General features: G+C 28.0%; 1 protein-coding gene across 1 annotated transcript in view; it reads right to left on the reverse strand.

Moving 5' to 3' along the window:
* Positions 1-22,522, reverse strand: part of Mnb (minibrain) — a 36,155-nt gene extending 13,633 nt beyond the window's left edge. Inside the window, exons 1-3 of the mRNA XM_074255699.1 lie at positions 22,396-22,522; positions 15,463-16,099; positions 4,059-4,318 (exon numbers count right to left, since the gene is read on the reverse strand). Of these exons, the coding sequence (XP_074111800.1) occupies positions 4,059-4,318; positions 15,463-15,613 (411 nt within the window). The 5' untranslated portion in view covers positions 15,614-16,099; positions 22,396-22,522. The remainder of the gene's footprint in view (positions 1-4,058; positions 4,319-15,462; positions 16,100-22,395) is intronic.

A 22,522-nucleotide genomic window follows, 5' to 3' on the forward strand; every position in this document is an offset into this window, starting at 1 on the left:
TGTTTTCCGGTTCTTTGATAAAACCAAAACTTTTGTCAGTTAACATTTTTGAGGTAACTTTCCATTTAAGCCTTCTCACTGAGAAAAAGTCAACACTTTGGATTAACAAAAACTGTCTACGCTTTTTGTAACAATTATTGTTAAAATAAAAATTTAATTAAGAAAATAATGGTAAATTTTGTCAAAGCAACAGTGTCAAAAAAAAAAAAAAATAAAATTTAGTGAGTAGTAGCAAAAAGCCTACTTGAGTTAATTTCTATTCGATCAGACAAAAGGGCAATGTTAAGTGTTGAAATAAAAAAAATTAAAAAAACAGTAAGTGGAAGTACTTTGAAAGTAATGATGATTAAAATAGTAAGTTAAGTGATTATTAATTGGGACATCCTTCTCTTATGATTTTTATTTTGTTAAAAAATTTCCATACCGCTGGCTATGTATATCGTCTGTGCTAACTGATAAATGGAGTATGCTAACCGCCGCTATGAGAGTAGTAGCTTGGCACCTGAGTGCATAGTTGACTGACCTGGTTCAGTATATACCAAGAGAGATAGATGCAGAATTCTCCGACTAGACACGATGGTCATGCGACGGTTGCTCACCACTCTCGGAATGTGCCCAGGACAAGCCATGCCCTTCATACCAGTTAGATCACGCACATTTTTACCCCATCTTTTTTTAATATTTCATATTATTTTTATTTTATTTTTTTTTTCTATTGTTTATTATTATTATTATTTGGAAGAAAAAAAAATTGTCAGGACGAATCGATCCACATGATTTTATATTGGACGTGCATTTCCTTAAAAAAGTAAAGTTTGTCTTGGGTGAAAATCGTCAAGTCCAGTAAACGGTTGAGAGGGATGAAAAATAAAGGAGTTGTTCTTGCGTGCCTTGAAGGCAAAGAATAATGGCTGTCCTACCAAAGCGATATCTTAAAGATCTTACTTGCTTTTTTTCTCTCTCATTTTTTCTTTATATTTATCATTTCATTCATTTTAGTCTCAGTCTAGTGTAAAAAAGCTTCGGGATATCCCTGGCTGTTTAATCGCGACGTAGTTATCGTTACGATTTAGACTCAACCACAATCTGGAGTTCCTGACGAACAAACCGGTCTGTACTATACTGGATGTAGGGGGAATAAATGAAAAAAAAATCACCGCGATAAAAAAAAAAAAAAAAAAAAAAAATAAAAATAAATAAATAAAATAAGTGTTAAAGGAGAAGCGATAAAGAAAGAAGAAAAATTTCTTTTTAAAGAAAATAAAAATGGTCTGTGTTTTATTTTGTTTGGTTTTTTTTTTTCACACTTGAAAGAATTTCGTTTGTATTGTGGTTGGTTTGTTTGCTTGTTTTAATTTTAATTTTATGAAGATGAATAACAAAATTATAATTTGTTAAAATTACTTTTTTGTCTTTTACACATTTTGTTCATTAAATTTAAAATTTATGTTATTTTTAAAAATTAATAAAAAATATTAAGTATCAGCTAAAAATACTGACGAGTTTAAGTTTATATTAAAATTAATAATCGTGGTTAATTATTCGTAAAAATAGGAAATTGTTACGCCTGAGAATTCACAATATTCGTAAATTTAAAATTAAGAGATAGTATATACTTATATACATCCTTAATCTTGAATTAAAATAGAAAATATTCACCAACGCCAATGACACTACGAAATTATTAAAGGGTCGTATCATCAATTTTCCTCGTCGTGGATAATTTACCTTGCGTGACGTCTTTTCACCGTAGTAACTATAAAAAGTACTTCGTATTCTCCAAGTACACATATTTATGTGTATGAATGTAACCATTAAATTTAATGGTTTATAATCTATTGTTCACCGCATCAAGTTCCTTCATAATAGTTACTTTTATTTACCACTCATACCTATCCGTTAATATAAATTTACTAGTCAAAATCATTATTTATTTTTAAGCACTTCAACACGGTGTTTTTGTTAAAATTGTTAGAAATATCAAAAGTTTTTTTGAATTATATAAGCAAAAAAAAAAAAAATATAATTTACTTCTCGTAAAGGCGTGACAAGACTACGCGTTGTAATTAATTCACTTAATTCGTTAAAAATTATCCTTAACAATTCTCCCACTCATCGTCTTATAAATTTCTCGATAAAGTAAAATATAAATAAAAAATTTTTCAAATACACAAATTACTGTTTATTTTTATAAAAATTATTTAAGCTAAAACAATTATTACTTTATATTATTTTATTTTTTAATGAAAACATCGAGAGTCTTATAATACGAAAATAATAAATTGTAATGATTTTTTTTAATGAATTTAATTTTTGAAATGGTTAGTTGAAATAATTGCTCGAAATAATAATTTTAAATAAAAAATTTATTTTTTGCGATTGTTAAACAAAAATAATTGGAAGAAAAAATAACCATAATTAGAGCTATAAAAAAAAACTCTTTGGAATATTTATAAAATAATATTTTTTTATTTATATATGAGAGCATTAATAGTTTTTAATTGATAAAAAATATTTATGCGATATTTATGGATAATTAACATTTGCAAATTTTTAATTTTACGCAATTATATTATTTTTGACAATGATATTGGTTGTTTAAATTATAAAAGCCTTTACGAAAATGATTCACTGTCATGGTCTTTGCTTTTTAAATTTATTATCCATTAATTACTTCCTAAACTTTTAGCGTGACTCAACAAACCATTTAAATATATATTACGTATACAGGGTGGAGATAATTAAATTTTACTCAAAATACGACATTAATCAACCATAAATGCATGTTTAGTAGTGTTCAAAGTATTATTTTTATAATTAACCTTCCAAGCGAATAGCATTTAAAATAAAAATAAAATTCTATTTATTACTCTAAGTTTTTAATGTTTATACAATTCAGGGTAATAATCTTAAAATTTTTTTACTATATAAAATTTTAGGAGCTAATGAAAAAATAACGATTAAATTTTTTAATTATCTCGCAAAATAAAGCTTCTAAAAATCAGATCATTAATTAAAAATGACTACAAAATTTTCTGACATTTCCGGTCGATTGCCACTCAGCAATTGAACTTTTGAACTTTCAGTTTTGTTTTTACTAAATAACTTATGAAAAAATTAAACTTTACGTATATAAAAGCTTGAATTAACTTAAATAATCAAATTATAGAGTTAAAAAGTATTGGTTGTAATTGTGATGGTGTTGTGAATGCACAATATAACAGAAGAAAGAAAGCAAAGGGTAAAGGCGAGCCCATTTGGTCAGTTTAGCTGTTAGCTCTCAGGTGTCGGTGGATATTTAAGACCAGTGTAACGAGTCAACGGATGAGCGAGCTGAAACCTCGGCAGGCGCCACAAGTCACCCCTTAGTCTTCTCCTCTCTTTTGTAGTGAACCTTGTGCCGCGGCCACCCACCTTGTCCCCAGGGCTGTCGGCATGACAGCCTGTTTAACTACTACCACACCAGTATTACCATCATACCATCATATTATCGTCACTATCACCAACACCAAAGGGAGATCAACTCAGATAGGGAGAATTAGTCGTTCACAATCAGAGACGGCGTTGGGACGTTCAATCTAACCCTCGACTACTCACTTTTCTTACACGTGCGTCATGTACAGGGACTGACTAAACTCTGTTATTTTACTCTTGAGACACTAGATTATTAGCTAGGCTTCATGAGTTTTAACCTCCTAAAATTCTAGTTATTAATACTACCTACAAAAAATTTTTTCAATCTATTTACTTCCTAAAAATATGCGCTCTGTATTTATTTATTTTTCTTAAGATCTATGATTCAGCTTTAACTTAACAATGCAATTTTTTGGTGCGAAAAATTTATAAATTTAACTTCAAGTTATCATTTTGTCAAGTAGAAATATTTATCTATTTAAAACTTTCAGAAATTATTATTTTATTTATTGAAATTTTCAGTAATAAAAAGCACGAAAATTTTTCCCATATTCAAAGAATTAAATTTTCTAGATTATTGAAATTAGATAATCGTCTTTGATAAAATAAAAAAAAAAAATAGTGTTGGTTTTACTTGAGCTTACCTCATTGATGTGTTTGTAAGTTTTAATGAGATCAACACTAAGTTTCCGTAGCGGCGCAGTCGCAGGGTCCCGAAACCTGTGGGGTATCCTTGCTTGCATCGCGTGGATATCCGCGGGTGTCTCTTGGGGTACACCCCCAGTTCCAATCCCACCTCCAGCTCCACCAACTCCCGCTCCTGTTCCACATCCTGGTAGCGGTTCCTCAGCTACTAGTCGTCCGTATAGCGGTGCACCACCCGTTCCCGTTCGCCCGCCACTCACTGAAAACAAATTATTTTATTTTTATTTGAACAATTGATTGCAAAAAAAAGTACTCGCCATCAAGTAAATAAATAAACAGACGTATTAAATTCACCCTAAAATAATTTAATAAAAAAATCATTTTCGTTGAAAACCGTTATAAAAAAAATTCCTCGTAAATAATGAAATAACTAAAATTCAATATTTTATTACTGGTATCTTTGAACAATAGAATTAAAAAAAAAAAAAAAGTAACAATTAAAATAATAGATTAAAATTAATGGATAGTTGAAAAAATTTATGAGTGAGAATTATTTTTCGTGAGGAAAGAGGCTCGAGGGAACTACGAGAAAGTGTATATGTGCGTGTCCTCGAGTAACGACCCCCTTGGCATCGTCCGTGTGGGGTGTCTGCAGTACTTTTACCCTCCCACTCTCTTTCCCTTATTCTCTTCTTCCTACACAAAACAACTATATACCCACAAACTTGAATCTGGATGTATATATACAATATACACAACAGCAATACAACATAGAAATACTGAATAAGAGCGAATAAAATCCTACATAACTCGGTAGCGGTAGTCATTAATTTGACGTATGCGTTGGCGTTTGAGCGGGAGGATACAGAAAGACTGAAAACATTTTTTATATCAACTATAAATTAATACAATCATAAAAAATTAATTGTACAGTGTAAATTATTTACAGAGTAAACGTCAAATGGATGGCTGTTTACTCATTTAAACACCCTAAAGTGATATTCCTATATTAAAAATTAAATTAAACTCTATATATGCGTATATATTAAGGTTAAAGTTTACTAGTTGCTATGTCAAATAAAAATTTTTAATATCTTTACCGGAGAAATTTTCGATAATTAAATTTATGAAAAATTCGAAATTTTTAATCTAAAAGAAAATTATTTTGAATTTAGAAATTTTTTTATGAGTGCATATATAGCGATTGGAGCTTAAATTAGAATTTTATAACTTATGATATTTAAATTATTCATCTAACTTTCATCGATAAAAAAAATTTTACCTGCTTGGCCGCTATATCGATTATTGTTACGTAATGAACAAATATAAAACCAAAAACGTATGTCTCGTTAATCTTTCATTTAAATTTTGATGAATAATTTAATAACTTAATTAAAAATGAATTTTTTGGATTAAAATACGAAATAAAATAAACGAATTTAAAAATGGGCTTTCCAGAGTAGTGTATGAAAGAAAAATGTTGATTAGTAAGACTCTTTTTCCTTTGTTTTGACGAGGCGTATCGGAAAGCAGTCAGAGTGCGCACGGTGTGGTGCACGAGCCTCCAGTTGTAAATGTGGGTCAGGGCGCGGTTGAATGAAAAAAATATCATTCATTAACACGTTCGGACAGAGGCTCTCAGACACTCTACGACAGACTCTCTATCTCACTTCATTCTCCCGATCTGGTCGTTAACGCCACCGTACAGTACAATATGTACATTACAGTACGTATAACACACAGTTGAGTGTATACAGTAATCGTTGCCGACGTCGTCGTTCTACTTGAAAAAGCAAAGCCTCGTACACGGCCTCATTTACATGTGCTACCGCACGACAGTAGTCCCGTCAACGAATCACAACTTGCAAATCGATTTACTTACTATTACTTTAATTTCTGGGGATTCCCAAAACGATTATGATTTAATTGAGATACGATATTATTAAAAATTTTATAAACAACCACAATAATAATTTTTAATTGTTTAAAATTAATTTTTACACTTATTGTGAAAAATAAAAATTTCAAATTTGAATTTCTGGATTATTTTTAAAGATATGAAAAAATTATAAGACACCTTCTGTAGGAAATTTAATTCTCTATTAAAAAGATCCTTGTAAATATTTTTGTATCTCTTATTGTTAAGAGATAATTTACGTTAAATGTTAAAAAAAAAAAAAAAATTGTTTAGTGTTAAAAAAAATTTTTTACAAAATTATTAAATTATAATTTTAGATAAATATAAAACTCCGGTTACAAAAAAATAACGCAGTAAAAATTATAGAATATATAATAATTTCAAGAAAATTTTTTTACAAAAATGAATAGAATTTTTTGTAATAATAATAATAAAAAAAATAGCGTATGAATAAGGATAATAAAGTAAAAATGGACAAAGAAAGGGTTGAGAACCGCGAACACGAGGTCACGAAAGGCTGACATAGGCTGTGCGATAGCCAGCACGCATTCCGCTTCATTCATGTTTCTTGATCTACGTTCCATTTCTCTTCTCCTCTCCTCTCTCCTCGCAATACTTTCCTACTCTTCATTTTCCTCCTTGTTCTCTATTTAGCAAACCGCAACTATACGAGGGTGAGTAAAATCGCCTCGCGGTCACCAGAAGCTTTTCAGTCCTTTTGTTTTAATCCCAAAGTGGACCTTCATGCTCACTGAATAGTCGATTGCTTTTAATTGGAATTACTTGGTGCTTTCTCATGTATGACGTTTGATTGTTATTTTATAATTAAGTACAACTACACTACACTAACCAATCTTTTAATACCTAACCGGATGCATCAGATAAATATGTTAATCAAATCAACATACTAAAATTAATAAATAACTTCACAATAGTGAATTTAAACAAATAAATAAATAAATTTCGTTTTAATAAATGCATAAATAACAACCTTTTTTATGAATTTATAACCATCGGAAATACATTCCAAGTCTTGTTTATTTTTAACGTACCTATAATCACTTAATAATTTACCCTTAAGTCTGTCATTACATCAACTTACATGCGGAAGTACATACTATTACTTTTTATTCGGTTTTTATTTTTGTCTGTTTCAGTTATTTATGACAAAATGAATGAAAAAAATTTTTTTTCAGTTAATCCTAAAAATAGTTTAGTTGAAAACAACATTTTTTAGGTTTATTTTTAAAATTTATGTTAAATTTAAAAAAAAAAATAATATTCTTTATATTTCTGAAGACTTGTAAAATTTTAAAACTTATTAAAATTATCATTAGCAATCAAAATAAATTAAAATAAATAAATAAATAATAAAAATTCTTATTAGTTAAGATCACCAGATGATACTGACTTATTTATAAAAATACCTATAAATATATAGGTGTTCAAAGTTATGTATATTCACGGAAAAACGATAAGGGATTTAGAAGAAAATGACTGTAACATAATTCAAGCAGTAGCGCGTTAATTTGCCTTAAAGCTTGCGCATATAAAAAATAAAATATTAAAATGAATATTGAGAAGAAAGTTAACGTTGCAGGGAAGTTATTTATTTTCTTTTTTAATCATTTATTTTTAAAGAGCAAAATATTATTGCCTCTGTTAACTCATACAATAACAAGCTAATATTAATATCAACTCTATTAATTAAAAAGAAAATAATAATAAAAATAATAAAAACATTTATATTGTTTATTAATCACTAAAAGGCGTACTTAAAATTTTTTTACGCTTTATCGTGATATTACGTGGACAATTTATTTGTTAAAGTATTGAGATGTCAGTGACGCAAATTATTGTTTTTGTCACTGACAATCTATAACTTTACATTCTGTTGAAAAACGATATTTACAGCCGTATAAAAATAAATAGCGGCTAAAATATACATTGCAAAAATGTTATTATGATTATTTTTTTTTCTGATAAAATGAAAGTAGCGATAGACAAAAAAAAAATTGTAAATAATAGTTGAGAATAAAAATAAAAAATTTGAATAATATTTCAAAGAGTATTAATTATTAGCATGTTATTATACGCGCAGAGTACTTAATTTAAGTCATTCATGAAGAAGAATCCTTTCTTTTATCCTTCATTCCTTCGTAGTAGTTTAATTGGCTTCGAATAAACACCGCCAGTACAAAGTGAGATTTATTCGATAAAGCGGCCTGTGAACTTGCTTTACTTTGAATCTTTTGCTCTCTCCGACAAGTGATTCTTGTTATTTAATTCAATTTTTATTTATCTTTTTTAAATGCCTGCATTTAAGTCAATTATTTTTAACTAATCACTCTAAAATTAATTTTTCGATATCATTTCACATGATAATTTTTAATGAGTTAAAAAAAATATCTATAAAACTGATAGATGTGTCAAAAAATCATTGAATAAGTAAATTTTAACAAATTAATGAAAATGGGAAATGATTTTTTATTTAGCATGTTTCTCGTATAAATTTAGTAGATATTCGAGTTACCATCGAGGCAAACTCGATTCTCGTTTGGTGTGAGCTGTCTACTCTTACTCTCTCTTTTCTTTATCTTTCGCTAGCTCTCTCTTTTTCATCGAACCTTATCCTCCTATTCGTTGGTCCTTCCTTCCTTCCTTATCCTTCTTCGTCGTTTTGTCGAACGCGCTCTCTCCTCTTTCCCGCGCGTGCGGAGTCGATGGGACCCCGAAGCGGACAACGGTTGTTGCTATGCTAGCTATACACAACCGCCACAGCCGTGCTTTCTGCACGTCCATTTATATATCTATATACATACATATATAACCTTCTCTTGCTTCTCTTATTCACTATTCTCTATGCCAATCCATGAAGAGTGCGAGTAGAGCGACTGAAACATTTTTTATACCATCAATTCGAACTCTAATATTTTTAACAGTTTTTCACCGAATCATTTTTTTCGATCAAATCTATTCTTCTATTTCTTAATTATCTAAATTATAATTTTAAATTGTATGTTATGAATAGTATGCAAATTATTTTTTTCATTCACGTCAGCTGATCACAATGATACTGAAAACAGTAGATATTTATACTGAATTTTTTTTTTTTTTTTTTTTTTTTTTTTCCAGTAATTAAAAATTGTGAACAAATTTTCGTTCATTTTTAATTAAAAAATTATAAGTTCTACTTAAATAATAATTAACATTTTTACGTTCAAATATTTTCTTTCACATTTAATTATTTAAAAAAAAATTTAATTTTTTCAAATTTCAATTACTTGTAATAATAAAATTGGTAGAAATTGACAATAAATAATTATTGTTAAAAAAAAAATCTCAGATTTCTTAATGAAATTCTTCACTAGTTTTATTTCCTAAATATTAAAGTTACTCATAATTTAAAAATTTCTGTTCCATTCATACTCGTAAAACTTTCCAGTTTTTTTTTTTTTTTTTTTTTTTTTTTTTTTTTTTTTTTTTCAAACTTTTACTATTTTCTATCAAGATAATAATAATAAGAATAATAAAATAAAATTTTTCAATTTTATTAACTATCTGCTACAAGAATATCTTAAAAAAAATAAATCCCAATACCCTTGACAAAAAATCAGACTGTTTGCTTGATCCCTAACAAAAAGTATCCCGCTACTTTATTTAAAAAATTCCATAAAATGTTTAAACGACAAAATTTATTAAAATACACGTAAATAATTAAAATAATAATTAAAAAAAAAAATGATAATTGAAAGTTTGAAAGTAGAAAGCGATCAAAAATGTAATCGGCAGTTGGTTGGAAATTCGGAGTAGCGAAGGACGTCGGAAGAGATCCTACAGGACGTCGGCCCACGAGGAAGAGCGCGTGGGGATGGACGAGCCGCATCAGAGGGGAAAGAACGTGTTAGCGAGAGAGGGAAAGAGGCGCCGGCATAGCAACAGAAAGACCGCTTCGGAACGAACAACCAAGCGACTCTCTACTCCTATCCACTGCTGCTGCTGCTACTGCTAGCTGGCTGGTTGCTGCTACTAAACCATCAACCATGTATAGTACTATTATATATATTTATATGTATATCTATATATATATAAATAATGTACACTGGCGTGCAACAGAAAAGTGAACTAGTGAACGGCGGTATGGTATGGTATAGTAGAAAAGCGACTATGTGGGGTGAACAGCAGAAGAGCTGATGTATAAACGGATGGAGAAGAGCACGTGCGTGTGGGAGAAGAGCGAGAGAGTAAAGAGAAGAGTAGAGGTAGAGAGTTAAAGGAGAGATAGTGAGGAGCAAGAGGGAGAGTTTATTGATCGTGTCGCACGGGGGTGGAGCAACCACCGCCGAACTACTCTCTACTAGTTCTCTCTGATATACCATGCTAACCTCGTTGCTTAAGAATTATAAAAATATAAATATAAAAATAAATATAGAATATAAATAGAAGTACAAGTACAAGAAAGAGAAAACAGATAAAGATAGAAAAAAATATTACGGCTCCTTCTTATGCCACCTGGTTCATCTTGTATTACATTATTGTTTTTATTTTTTTATTTTTAAGTTAATCTAAGTTTTTTTTTTTTTTTAAGAGTTGGAGATAACAATGATTCAATTACTGTATGAGAAATAAAAAAAGTCTTAGCAGGGGTAGTCTATTGGTTCGAATAAATGAGCCAAATGTGATAGGCAAGTGAGTACTGTAGATAGGCGGGAGAACGGTATAATCCACTCAGCTGATGTCTGAGCGCGAACCACGGGGTTGTCGACTCTACTACTATATGTAGTGTATACTCTCGATCTATATCTCGCTATTGCTACAGTTGCAGCTGCTCTACAAGAAAAAAAGTCAAAAGACTACGTATTTTTATTTTACCACACGATTATTAACGGGTATGATGAACGAAAAATGAGGAAAAGTATTGTTAAGGGTGAAGGAAAAATACTGTGGCGAGTCTGGGTAAATGTTTGGTTATAGGCAATAAGTAATGAGAAGTGTTTAGTTAGTAAGAATACTTGAATTGACTGAGTAATTAAATGGAAAAAACATTAAATTTTATGTTAGATTTTTTTTTCATTTCCTACTTTTGTACAATTTGAGATTTTTTTTTTAAATAATTTATTTTTTTTGAAATAAAAAAATTTATTTAAACACAGATAGTAATAAAAATTTTATCAATTAAATTATTATTAGAGTTTATTTAATGAATATCAAATAATTAATACGATGGTTAATATTTAATAATTAATGAAGATATCAGAACTAAAGTACAAAAACATTTTGTTCAACTAATTAAAAGGCTATTATCATAAATGATATAATTATATACATTTCTTAGAGTATCATACCAATAAAATGAACTAATTGAATAAAAAATTAAAACCTCTAATTGTATGTCGAGAATTGAAGAGAAAATTAAAAACTCTTACGAGCTAAATTAAATGAAAAATTTTGTGATTCAATTGAAATAATTTCTTAGTAGCTTAATGATAAATAACATAAATATTTATCGGATATATTTAAATTGAAATAAAAAGATTTCGAATTGGTCTATTACATTTGTTTATTTCGATATCAACGTGAATACGAATAAAATTATTAGTAAAAGTATAAAAATAAATTGTAATATAAAAATAAAAATGAAATAAATAAAACTAAAAGGTGTAAATATATAATAAATGGGTGTATAGTTATCGCAACATTCATACTTGTTTCTAAGTTACAAAACTACGTCTGACTGTAGTTATCTTTCTCTGCACAGTTCTTTCCCCCTTGATATAATATTACCTTTACCCTCTTGGCTCACTACAACACGAATACAACAACGGTCGACCGACAGTATTTCTACACACGCTTCACATTGCAACTCTACACATACAAATGTATGCATATATACATATTCATCGCATCATACATAACATACACATAGACACACGTATATATGCACCGGTTATTTTTTCCAACCCCCTTTTGTTCATTCACTCTGACCCAGCGTCGGCATGTAGACGCCACGCAATAATCCGTTACAAGGATTATTTACGGCGGCTGGAGATGCAGCGACAAGAGAGGGTAAGAGGTAAAATAAAGGCTCTATGCACACTTCTGTTTAAAATATTTGATTATAGAAAATTGTTTAAAAATACAACTGTTCCGATAAAGGTTTCGCACCGCGTATCTCTTTAGCTTTTTTAAATTATATTTTGATATTAATTTTATCAATTTTTGTATTAAATACACGGTTAGAAAAACAACTAAAATTTTTTTAATATAAAAATCTATAATTATTTTTTTTTTGTTAAGAAATTTTACAATAGAAAGAATTAACCATTAAATTTTCGTTAAAAATACTGAAGTTTCACAAAATTTAAGTAGATTGTTTCCAGAATGATAAATGACAGCCTGTTTTAAAATTTCCTGATTTTTGTTTAAATATAATTTCAGGATATACTGAGAGAATAATAATTACACTTTTTAATTATCTAAATCTCGGAAAATTAAGGTTTTATCATAATTTTAAAACATGTACTTTAAAAAACCGCATGTTAATATTTGTGATTACACTTCACTGAGTAAAACCTTTTAGATTATTGTTTAATTAAAAATTAAATTTTGTTAAATAAAGGCAATTAATTCTTTGTTTTTTTTTTTTTTTTTAATATTTCTATAATATTAAAAGCTTGAGAAAACGGAAATTAGAGAAATTTAATATAAAATAATATCAACTATAATTTATAGCAAATAGAAAATTTGAAATTTAATTTTTTTTGTTTATTAAAAAAAATTAATAGAAATACTAAAAAATTGTTTTTGATTATTTCATAAATTTAAAATTCTCACTTTTCCAGGTTAATCGCTACCCTGTGGTTAAAAAATACTAAAAAATTCACATTTAAATACTCAGAAAGTAAACTTAATGTTTGTCTGAAGTTAAAATTGTTTAATTGAATCAAAGTATGATGAAAGTTTGTTAATTAATAAAATGTGAGACAAGTCTAATTGTGGATGTTTATTTCGGTGAGAGTACTCGCTTACATTAGATACGGTGTGTACAAGTGAAGATATGAGAGTATTGGCGTCACGGCCAGGTGAATGACAGTACACGAATACGAATGGTTAAAAGCGAGCAAAGAGGGTGAATACATGAAACACTAACGCATATAATGCTTACCACGTCGTAAACCTTCAATATTATGTTGTAGGTATGCTTGTGAGCTTACGTTATTTGTTGTTCATCGTACATGCTGCCTACAGTATAACACTACAAGGGTGAGACCAGTACAAATAATAATTTTATTTGCTTCCGTATGTATGTGAATATATGCATGCAATGCTAAAGAAATTTAGCTGCTAAACTTTAAATTTAAAATTTGATATAGTTTATGGTAATATAAACAATTTTGTAAGAATATTCACGTTGTGCATCATAATTAATTAATTAACTAATTAATTTTTATGGCTCGTTTTTTCCTAATACTCAATTCAAAATTAATTGTAATTGGTTTTATCAAAAAATGATAAAATTATAATTTTTTGGTTTACTTTTAGCAATAATGTTTTATCAAACAATAAAAATTAATTGATTTGATAAGTTACTTCGAATTGATAATTTTATTGCCAGAAGCGATGGTTAAACCGTTAAGTAGGTTTTGTAATAAAAATATTTAGACATCGCCAGTATATAATAATTGTAATCACATTATTAAATTGATAAATATTTTTTTTATAATACATGCAATTAAATATTTATTTATTAATCTTCAAAAATTTTTTCTTCATTTCTGTGAATTAGTAATAAAAAATGATAGAATTTTCTGAATAGTTTTAACTTCAAAAATTGAAATTATAAATTTTTTTTGCAAGTGTTTGTATTTTTGATAATCGAGTCATGTTAATTGTAAGAAAATTAACGTAATAAAAAATCAATATCATTAATATGAAAAACATAAAGAAAAAAAAATGTGTGTGCTGCCGAATATTTGAGAAGTGTAGAATAATTAAAGGTCAAAAAGGGTCGATAAGTAAATTCAACCTTAAAATATTTACGACATAAGTACCTGCCGTGTCGCTAATGGGTTGACGGTATCGAGCAATTAACGAGATTTGAATTTTAAAAAAATTCTCCGTCATCGCCTCGTCTATCATGTCTAGTCTGTCTCATCGTACAAGTAGAAGAGTCAACCGTTTATCATCATTAGTCGGTAGCAGTACCAGCAATAATGATAGTAGTATACAGTAGTTACAAATAAAATTCTCTAAAGAGACTGCCAAGGCCAATTGAGAGCCAAGTCGACTTTGATTGTCTCTTAAAAAAAAAAAAAAAAAAAAGCAATAGCAATAATAATACTTTAAAAAAAAAACCGATCAGGTCAATGACTGATGAAAATTCGCATAGTTTTTTTTTAAACACTTATATATATGTATACTTTGGTTCGGAAATATACCGAGAAAAGTCTTGAAATCGTCCAAGAGTCGTCGGTCAGGCATCGGTCCAAGAAGTTGCATTTAAATCTCCCAAATACTCTATCGACTACTCCCGGCTTTGGTGTTCACCTCATCAACTTCGATTGAACGATTAAATATTTAAACTAATGATAGTTGTATGATGTTCAGAAGGACATTGATAGTGTAATGGATTTTAAAATTTACAGGTCACGTATATTATAAATGGTAATGATCTGTTATCAGGAAACAATCTAATTAAATAACAATTGCAATAGTAATAATATTGTTAAGAAAAATAAGACATAGCTGATCAACTTCCAAGCATTAAATTTAACACATTGGGGCTTTGGCTTCAATTTAAAAATACATTTAATCCTAATGAACATCACTTGCTTTTATTCTTTCACTCAACAAATGCTGAGATCGTATATCGATTAACCTAAATACAAGAAGTGAATTAATAATAAAGAAATTCTACCGGTGACAGTATATGCGGAAAATAATTTTTACGTTAACATAGCGATGCTCATTTACTAGAAGTATACTAAAGTCTATAGATTAGCAATATCATGTGATGTATATTACTTTTAATAATTAACAGAATTATTTATTCAATAGATATAGATTTTACTCTGATGTTTGAGTTATTTATTTAGAGAATTAAATTAAATACTATTGAACAGAAAATATTATAGTTTCAATGAATGAAAAAAAATTGACTACAAAATTTCCTGACTAAGATTGAAATTCCCTGACTTTTTAAGGTTTTTCAGGTTAATCGCAGCTCTAATGTAAAAAAATTAATTTTATTTAAGAAAAAAAAAATTTCGAATCAAGAAAAATATTTTGAAGAGTTTGATCATCTTGGATCAAGAAGAAAAATATTTGTTACTGTAAATTTTATTTAAAAAAAAAAATCATTTTTGGGTAACTTCATAACGATTTAGAGTATGTAGTTTTCCTCGAGTGCAGGTATCTATACTGAATGGTTTCATAAAAAATTTTTTTGTCATGGCTATTGATAATGAAAATAGATATCAACTTACATTGTTGTTTGTGCCTCGAGGACTCCATGAGGATCATTTGCTCATGTTTGTGCCACGCAGCGTCGGTTGTATCCGTGCCTGCGATATTGCGCGTGCCCGTCGAGGGTGGTTGCACGCCCCCGCGGCCTCCACCGGCCCCGCCATACTCCATACCCGCGGACCCACTTTTTTCTGCCTTTGGCAGTTCTCTAGGACTCACAACATGGGGCTCTCCAGGCCCACCACCCTCTTAATAACCTGGATCGTACAATTAAATCCTTCACTCGATCACTCAGCTTGCCTTAGCCGTACGCAATACGAAATACTTAAATCCTTGTCAATATCACTGACTTCAATTTAAAATTTATTATTATTATTATTATTATGATTATTATTATTTTTATTACTATCAATAGGATTATATTGCTGGTTTAGATTTCGAATATGATGATAATCACTTATTGCTTTTATTCGTGCCTGATGCTGCTGATGAAGATAATTTTCTTCGCCGGGAAAATAACTTCCTTCGACGATACCTCCGGCCACGGCTCTCGCCCTTACGCCCGGCTTTAGCTTGCATACGAACAACGTAATTTATATTTATCGAATTTTTTTACGTATACTTTTTTTCACGTGTTCACAAAACTTTCTTGATAATCTGTAATTAAAGAAAAACAAAATTTTTTTATTAATTACAATTATAATTATTAATTGTTAAAATTTGTATTTTATTTTCAAAATTTTTTAATTTTTAAATATTTTAATTTTGAAAAGCAAAAATAAATATCTGTTAAATGAAATTATATTCTATCAAAATATCAATTTTTACTACACTAAATTATGTTTTCGACACAGTGAGTTGAAATTTGCTGTTTTACGCAAAAAGTCGACTTCTTTCTACCAATATTTTTTTAACAAAAAAAAAAAAAAAAAAAAAAAAAAAAAAAAAAAAGTCATACATGATGTATAAACGGTACTAAGAATAAAATTTGTGATCGTAGTAAAGCATCAGAGATGCCTTGAAATAGAGCCGGGTCACTTTGCAAATCGATGCGCACCAAGTCGAATCATTGTATGTTATAGAGAATCAAGAGTGAGTGTGATGAATAAAGGTGAAATAAAAGTGTGAGATTCACTATTTTTAGAAATGAAAAGATTTAACTAAAAGTTGTGAATTGATTTTTCATTATTTTATTTATTTTTCATTACTATCATACGAATAATTGTTAAACTGAATGTTTTATTTTAAATCAATGTAAACTAATTAAAAATATTCTTCTTGAAAGATCATTGCTTATAACCTTTAAATGTTTTTGTGTATAATAGTCCATGTCGATTTTTAAACTTTAATTACTTGTAACCTACACTAAAATGACCTTATAATTTATTCGATATTTTTTTCTATTTATAATCCGCGAACTTATATATAAATATAATTTCGATACATTAATAAAACAGAATTGGATTTCATTTTAGTGAAATAAAAAAAATTCGTATCTATTACAATGCAAAAAAAAAGTGGTATTAACAGTCGATTGATTGAATGGGTGATAAAAGTATTTTGTAGAATAAATAAGGGTTGTCCCCTTGTGATTTGGGGGTTTGCATATATCATTATATAGCAGTTGATACCTTATGACTTATGGATACCTACATGATGGTTTAATATGCATTAAGATCAACAAGGTCTGTTCAGTAAACATGTCACTATAATTATTATTAATACAAAAGATAATTTAAAAAGCTCCGAAAATGAATTCGTCGTTCTAATTTTATATTTTTGACGTCAACTCTTTTTATAATTCGAAGCAACAATTGTTTTTTATTTACTTGAATTTTAAGTTTGGTTTAAGATTTTTTGGATAGTTTGACAAGTTATTGTTTATTTAATACCAAGTGTTCAATGTGCAAATATTATTATTAACATTTTTTTTTTTTTGAAAATTTTAAATTCCAACATTTTCCGATCAAATGGATTGTTTTTTATGGAAATTTTTTATGCAGTATTTGGCGCAGTTTTTTAAGCATAAAAAGACTATTAATTACCTACCAAACGATTCGACATAAAATTTTGAAGTAATATTAAAAAAAATACTTTTTTGAAATTTTTGAAAGTTAAATATCTCATGAACGAATTGACTAATAATTTTTTAATTTATCAGTTTTTAAACTCAAGAGATAAATAATTATTACAAACACTTAGATTTACATGTAAAAATAATTTTAAGCTAATAATCTTGATCTGTGATACTGCAGTTCATTAAAATCTGGCAGTTTCGTAATTTCCACGAACGTTGATCGAGTGTAAATTTCACATACGCACAACTAAACCTTCTTTAAAACTATAATATATTATATGATTTACAACACGATATAATAATAATGAGCTTTGTCAGACAAACTATAAGTCAAACAAAATTAGTTGTATTTATAGTGTTATGGTTTCTTGGTAAATCTGTTATAAACATGACTAAAAATAATTTTCAATGTACTTGGAAACTATTTACACATACAAAACTGCAGTTTTTATTTGTATATTAAATAACCCAAATAGTTATATCATTAAATCAGATTTTTAATCAAAGAATTCGGTATAACTTTTAGAATTAGTTTGAATACTCTTCCTCGTAAAATATTCGTTGAATTTTCGACTATTTTGATTCGTGATTTGTGGTTCAAAGCGCAAAAAAAAAAAAACGATCAAATTACAATATCATTAACATCAGAAAACTGTATATGTATTTTATCACGAGAAAGATAAAAAAATATGAAAAAGATGATGAACGAAAACTAACTCGACATTGCCGTGACTAAAGTAATTTGTATCATTGAATAATACCTAGATCTTAATTTCGAAGTTATTTTCCTGATGATAAAAATTTAACGTTTTTATTTTGACCTAAATTCAACACCCTTGGAGATAATAAACAGATTTGTACAATAATTACCCTACAATTAACAGTAAATAAATAATTAGAAAATAAAAAAAAATAAATAACAGCGACAAAATTAATTAACACCTTGTGTACAAACTTCCTGTCTGTAATTATTTATAAAAAAAAATAAATAATAATAATAATCATAGTAATGATAATAATGAACATGTTTAAAAATCAAGTGACTAAGATAATAATGAAGATGGGGAAGGGTTGAAGGTCCGAAAGACAGCTGTGCATTTTCGGAATGGTGTTTACGCATGTGCGCTCTCAGCCCGCCATTGTTCGAGACAGCTGGTCGGTTTTTTGGCATTTATTTTTATTATTTTATGATTATGTTATTCTTTTTTAACCCGGTAATTTTCATTTATCCATTACACAAAGTTATTATCTAACATTATAATTATACGTTTGCCAAAAAATTAGCAAGCAATAAGAATCAGAGATATCTCAAGATAATGATCCACCTGAATGACTCTTTATTGCTCGAGTAATTATTATCAACTTGGCCTATCGATTTAAATCTGTCCAGGTGAAGAAGGGGTTGTTTACCGTAGTAACGGATGTATAATAAACCTGAGTTGCAGGTGTGGCGTTAAGCGAAATAGTTTTATAATTATTATCCTAAATACTTTTTTTTAAATAAATTTAACTGTTAATGAATATGATTGTTACGGTTATGATTAAGTATTTCTTGGAATTAGTTATGCAAAGAAAAACAGACAGACCGAATAGAACGAGTCTAAGAAATATTCATTAGTTATATTGACATTCTTATTGGACGTAAAATGGCTAGACATTTATGTTCTGGTGAAACGACAACTAGGACGTAAGGTACTAGACATACCATACTCAACTCAAATAAATATATACATATGTGGATAATAATAATAATAATAATAATAATAATAATAATGTTGTATACATGTATATGAATATATGCAAATATGTACGAAGAATCTTCTACATATTGAGTACAAGTGACTAATGATTATCGATGTGTTTATCTACGTGACTTATCATTCGTACGAGTAAGAACAAGAAAATAGTTTTAAATAATTTAAATAAAGAGTTGGGGGTAAAAATATTAAATTTGAATAAGTATAAGTTACTAAAAAATAACATTCATGTCAAAACAGGTCATAGATCTTTACACGCGACTTTTATGGATATGTTTATGTATATTTATGAATATTTAATAAAGAAAATATATGTAGGGGTGGTATGAAAAATTTATAGTATAAGAACAAGGAAGTTATTAATAGAATACAAATAAAAATATTGTGGATGTAAATTTTTATATAAAATGTTTTAAGAATTGCGTGATTGAGTGTAAAACAAGGGCTGGATGTTAGTTATTTTTTGTGTGAAATTTTAAGTTGAATTTAAAAAAACAAATATAAATTTCGCGGCTGAAAAGACAGTTTATTGCTTAGAATTATTGTTTAAATCTAGTTATGTAGTGTAAAAACAAATGATTAAATAACTATGAGAACAAATGTAAGTTGGAAAAAATACAAGTGAAATGAAAAAAAAATTCAACTGGTATTAACATTATCTTTGTTAAACTATAAAACGACTTCTGATCCTTTAGTTGTCGATATCGATACTCATCTGTATGTTTACGCTATATATTCTATACATTCACGTTTAGTATTCACGCGAGTCGAAGGTCGTTGGTTCGTGTTATTGTATTATATGGAAGACGACTAATATCCAAGAGTTGCAGCAGGTGTCATGCGGGCTGCAGTCTAAACTCAAGGCTCAAACGTTTTTTTCTCACTTATTATTTTTTTTGTTTATGCTTTTTTTTATTATTGTTATTTTTATTTTTCATACTTCACACGATACTTGAAAGCGCCTCGTAAAGACTCAGCTACGGCCTGAATTTTTAACAACACCAGTGAAACTTTGGTGACCTCTTTTAGACTTTTTTTCTAGTAAAACATTAATTATTTTTTAAAAATTTAATATTAAACTTGGTGATGGGGACAGAAAAGCAATTTCAAACGATTAAATTGATAGATTGTAATAGAAAATATTTAAGAAAGTTATTGTCACAGCTTAAAGCTCTATCATTTTCTTTTTGATATTACTCGTATTTAGAATAAGATAAATTTATGGAAATTAATAAAAAAAATTGTTCAAAATTTTTGACAAGAACTCTAATAAAAAATCTTTATAAAAAAAAATTCTACAAATTTTTACGTTCAATACTTTACACGTGCATGTTCTAAATTTTTTTTTTTTTTTAATAATTTAAATGTAACAGCAAAAGTAACAAAAAAGAATGTAGTAATACTGCAGCAAAAGTTAATAAAAAGTACAGAATACAATTCTGAGTTCGGATAATTATTATACGAGTAGATTTTTCATGGTATAGTATATTTTTTACCGAACGTTTAATTTTTTACTAGTATTCGTCTTTCGCGCTGTTAATTAGTAATACATTTTTTTCCACGTTAATAATTTATAAATATGAAGAAAAAAAAAAAAAAAAAGTGATACGCTATTTTAAAATTTAACATTTAAATTGATTTTTGGATAAATGAAAAAAAAAAATAAAATTAATCAATATTTTTTAGATTATCAATAATTTAAAAATATACCATTAATAGCCTAAGATGCAGATAGTGATGAATAACCCGAATAATAAATTTGAAAAATATATCAATAATATAAAGATATCTTTGTCAAAAAATGAAAGTAACCCTGCTCCAATTGATAAACTCGGTATTACATATAATAAATAATATATGTATATATTACATTATAAATTGATAAATAAAGTGAATGAATGAATTTATTATCAAAACAATAATAATAATTCGAATGATTAAAACTGGCTTATGTAAATAAAGTGAAGTAAAATAAATATTATAAAGATTTCTCGACTATGCAACTGAATGATTTGTGAGATTAGGTATATATATATATATATATATATATATATATATATATATATATATATATATATATATATATATATATATATATCACTAGTTCTGTGCGAATATTACGATAGTTCTTGTTATTCGTGTAATCGAGGAATCCCCACTGGTTTCTACGAATCGCTGACAATCCTAGATAAACCTGATTTTTTTAATGCATACAGACAGATAAAACTACTGAGGATAGGAAATCAAAATGTAAAGCCAATGAAAATAGAAGGGGATAAAAAAAAAATAAAAATAAAAATGAGATGAAAATTAAAAAAATAGAGTTGAATATCGATTTGTTAGGAGTATTTTAGAGAATGGAAAAGAGAATCTTGAGATTCTTTCCAATGATCATCCTGTCCTCGAAAGAAATTACTTCCGGCCATGGATGAAGTAGACAGATTTTACGAGAGTGATTGAAAAACTTTTAAGGTATTTTTCATCCTTTTTTTTTTTTTTTTAGATGTTTTAAATTATCATACGCCATATTACCTTATCTTTTCGATATTGATACATATACAGTTAAAATTATTTTAATGTATGTATTTGTTTATTTAAAAATTTCCGTATTGATTTTCACTTATTTTTCCGTAAAATTAAATTTATTATTTTGTAACAAGTATTAAATGAGGAGAATATTCAATAGCAATGGATATTTTTACTGCACTATAAAAAGTTGTTACCATTGGAAAATGGCGTGGTGTGTGTGTCAATTTTAAGGTTATGTCCAAAGTCTTAGCTAAGATATTTTTAAATTTTTACAATTAATTTCAAAATATTTAAAAATAGCATTTTTAAATTAAATAGAAAATTAAAAGATTTTAATTTTTGATTTGAAATAATAAAAAAATGCGCAATAATTGCTTTTTTTATTTGACGCAGATATGCGTCAAATACCGCCATTTGATAAACCATGAATCACTAATAGTATAAATAAAAAAAGGCTGAGGCTATTCGGACACTGTAGCGTGAATTTTAGCATCGCAAATAAATTGTAATATTCACGCTAGCCTCACGCGGAATTCACTCACAGTGTCCGAATAGACAGTCCGATAAAAAAAATAAATAAAATAAGTTACCTGTGACTGAATGTGAAATATTGAAATCCATGTAAAAAAATCCGTGAATCTAGTGCGTGTCAATAGCGCATTTAACTTGTCAAACAAACATCACTTTCAATGAACACTCAAAAAAAAATAATATCAA

Source organism: Cotesia typhae, unplaced genomic scaffold (genome assembly GCF_013202065.1).
Source record: "Cotesia typhae breed Kobodo isofemale line unplaced genomic scaffold, CoteBio_Ctyphae scaffold_152, whole genome shotgun sequence".
NCBI classification, from domain to species: Eukaryota; Metazoa; Arthropoda; class Insecta; order Hymenoptera; family Braconidae; genus Cotesia; species Cotesia typhae.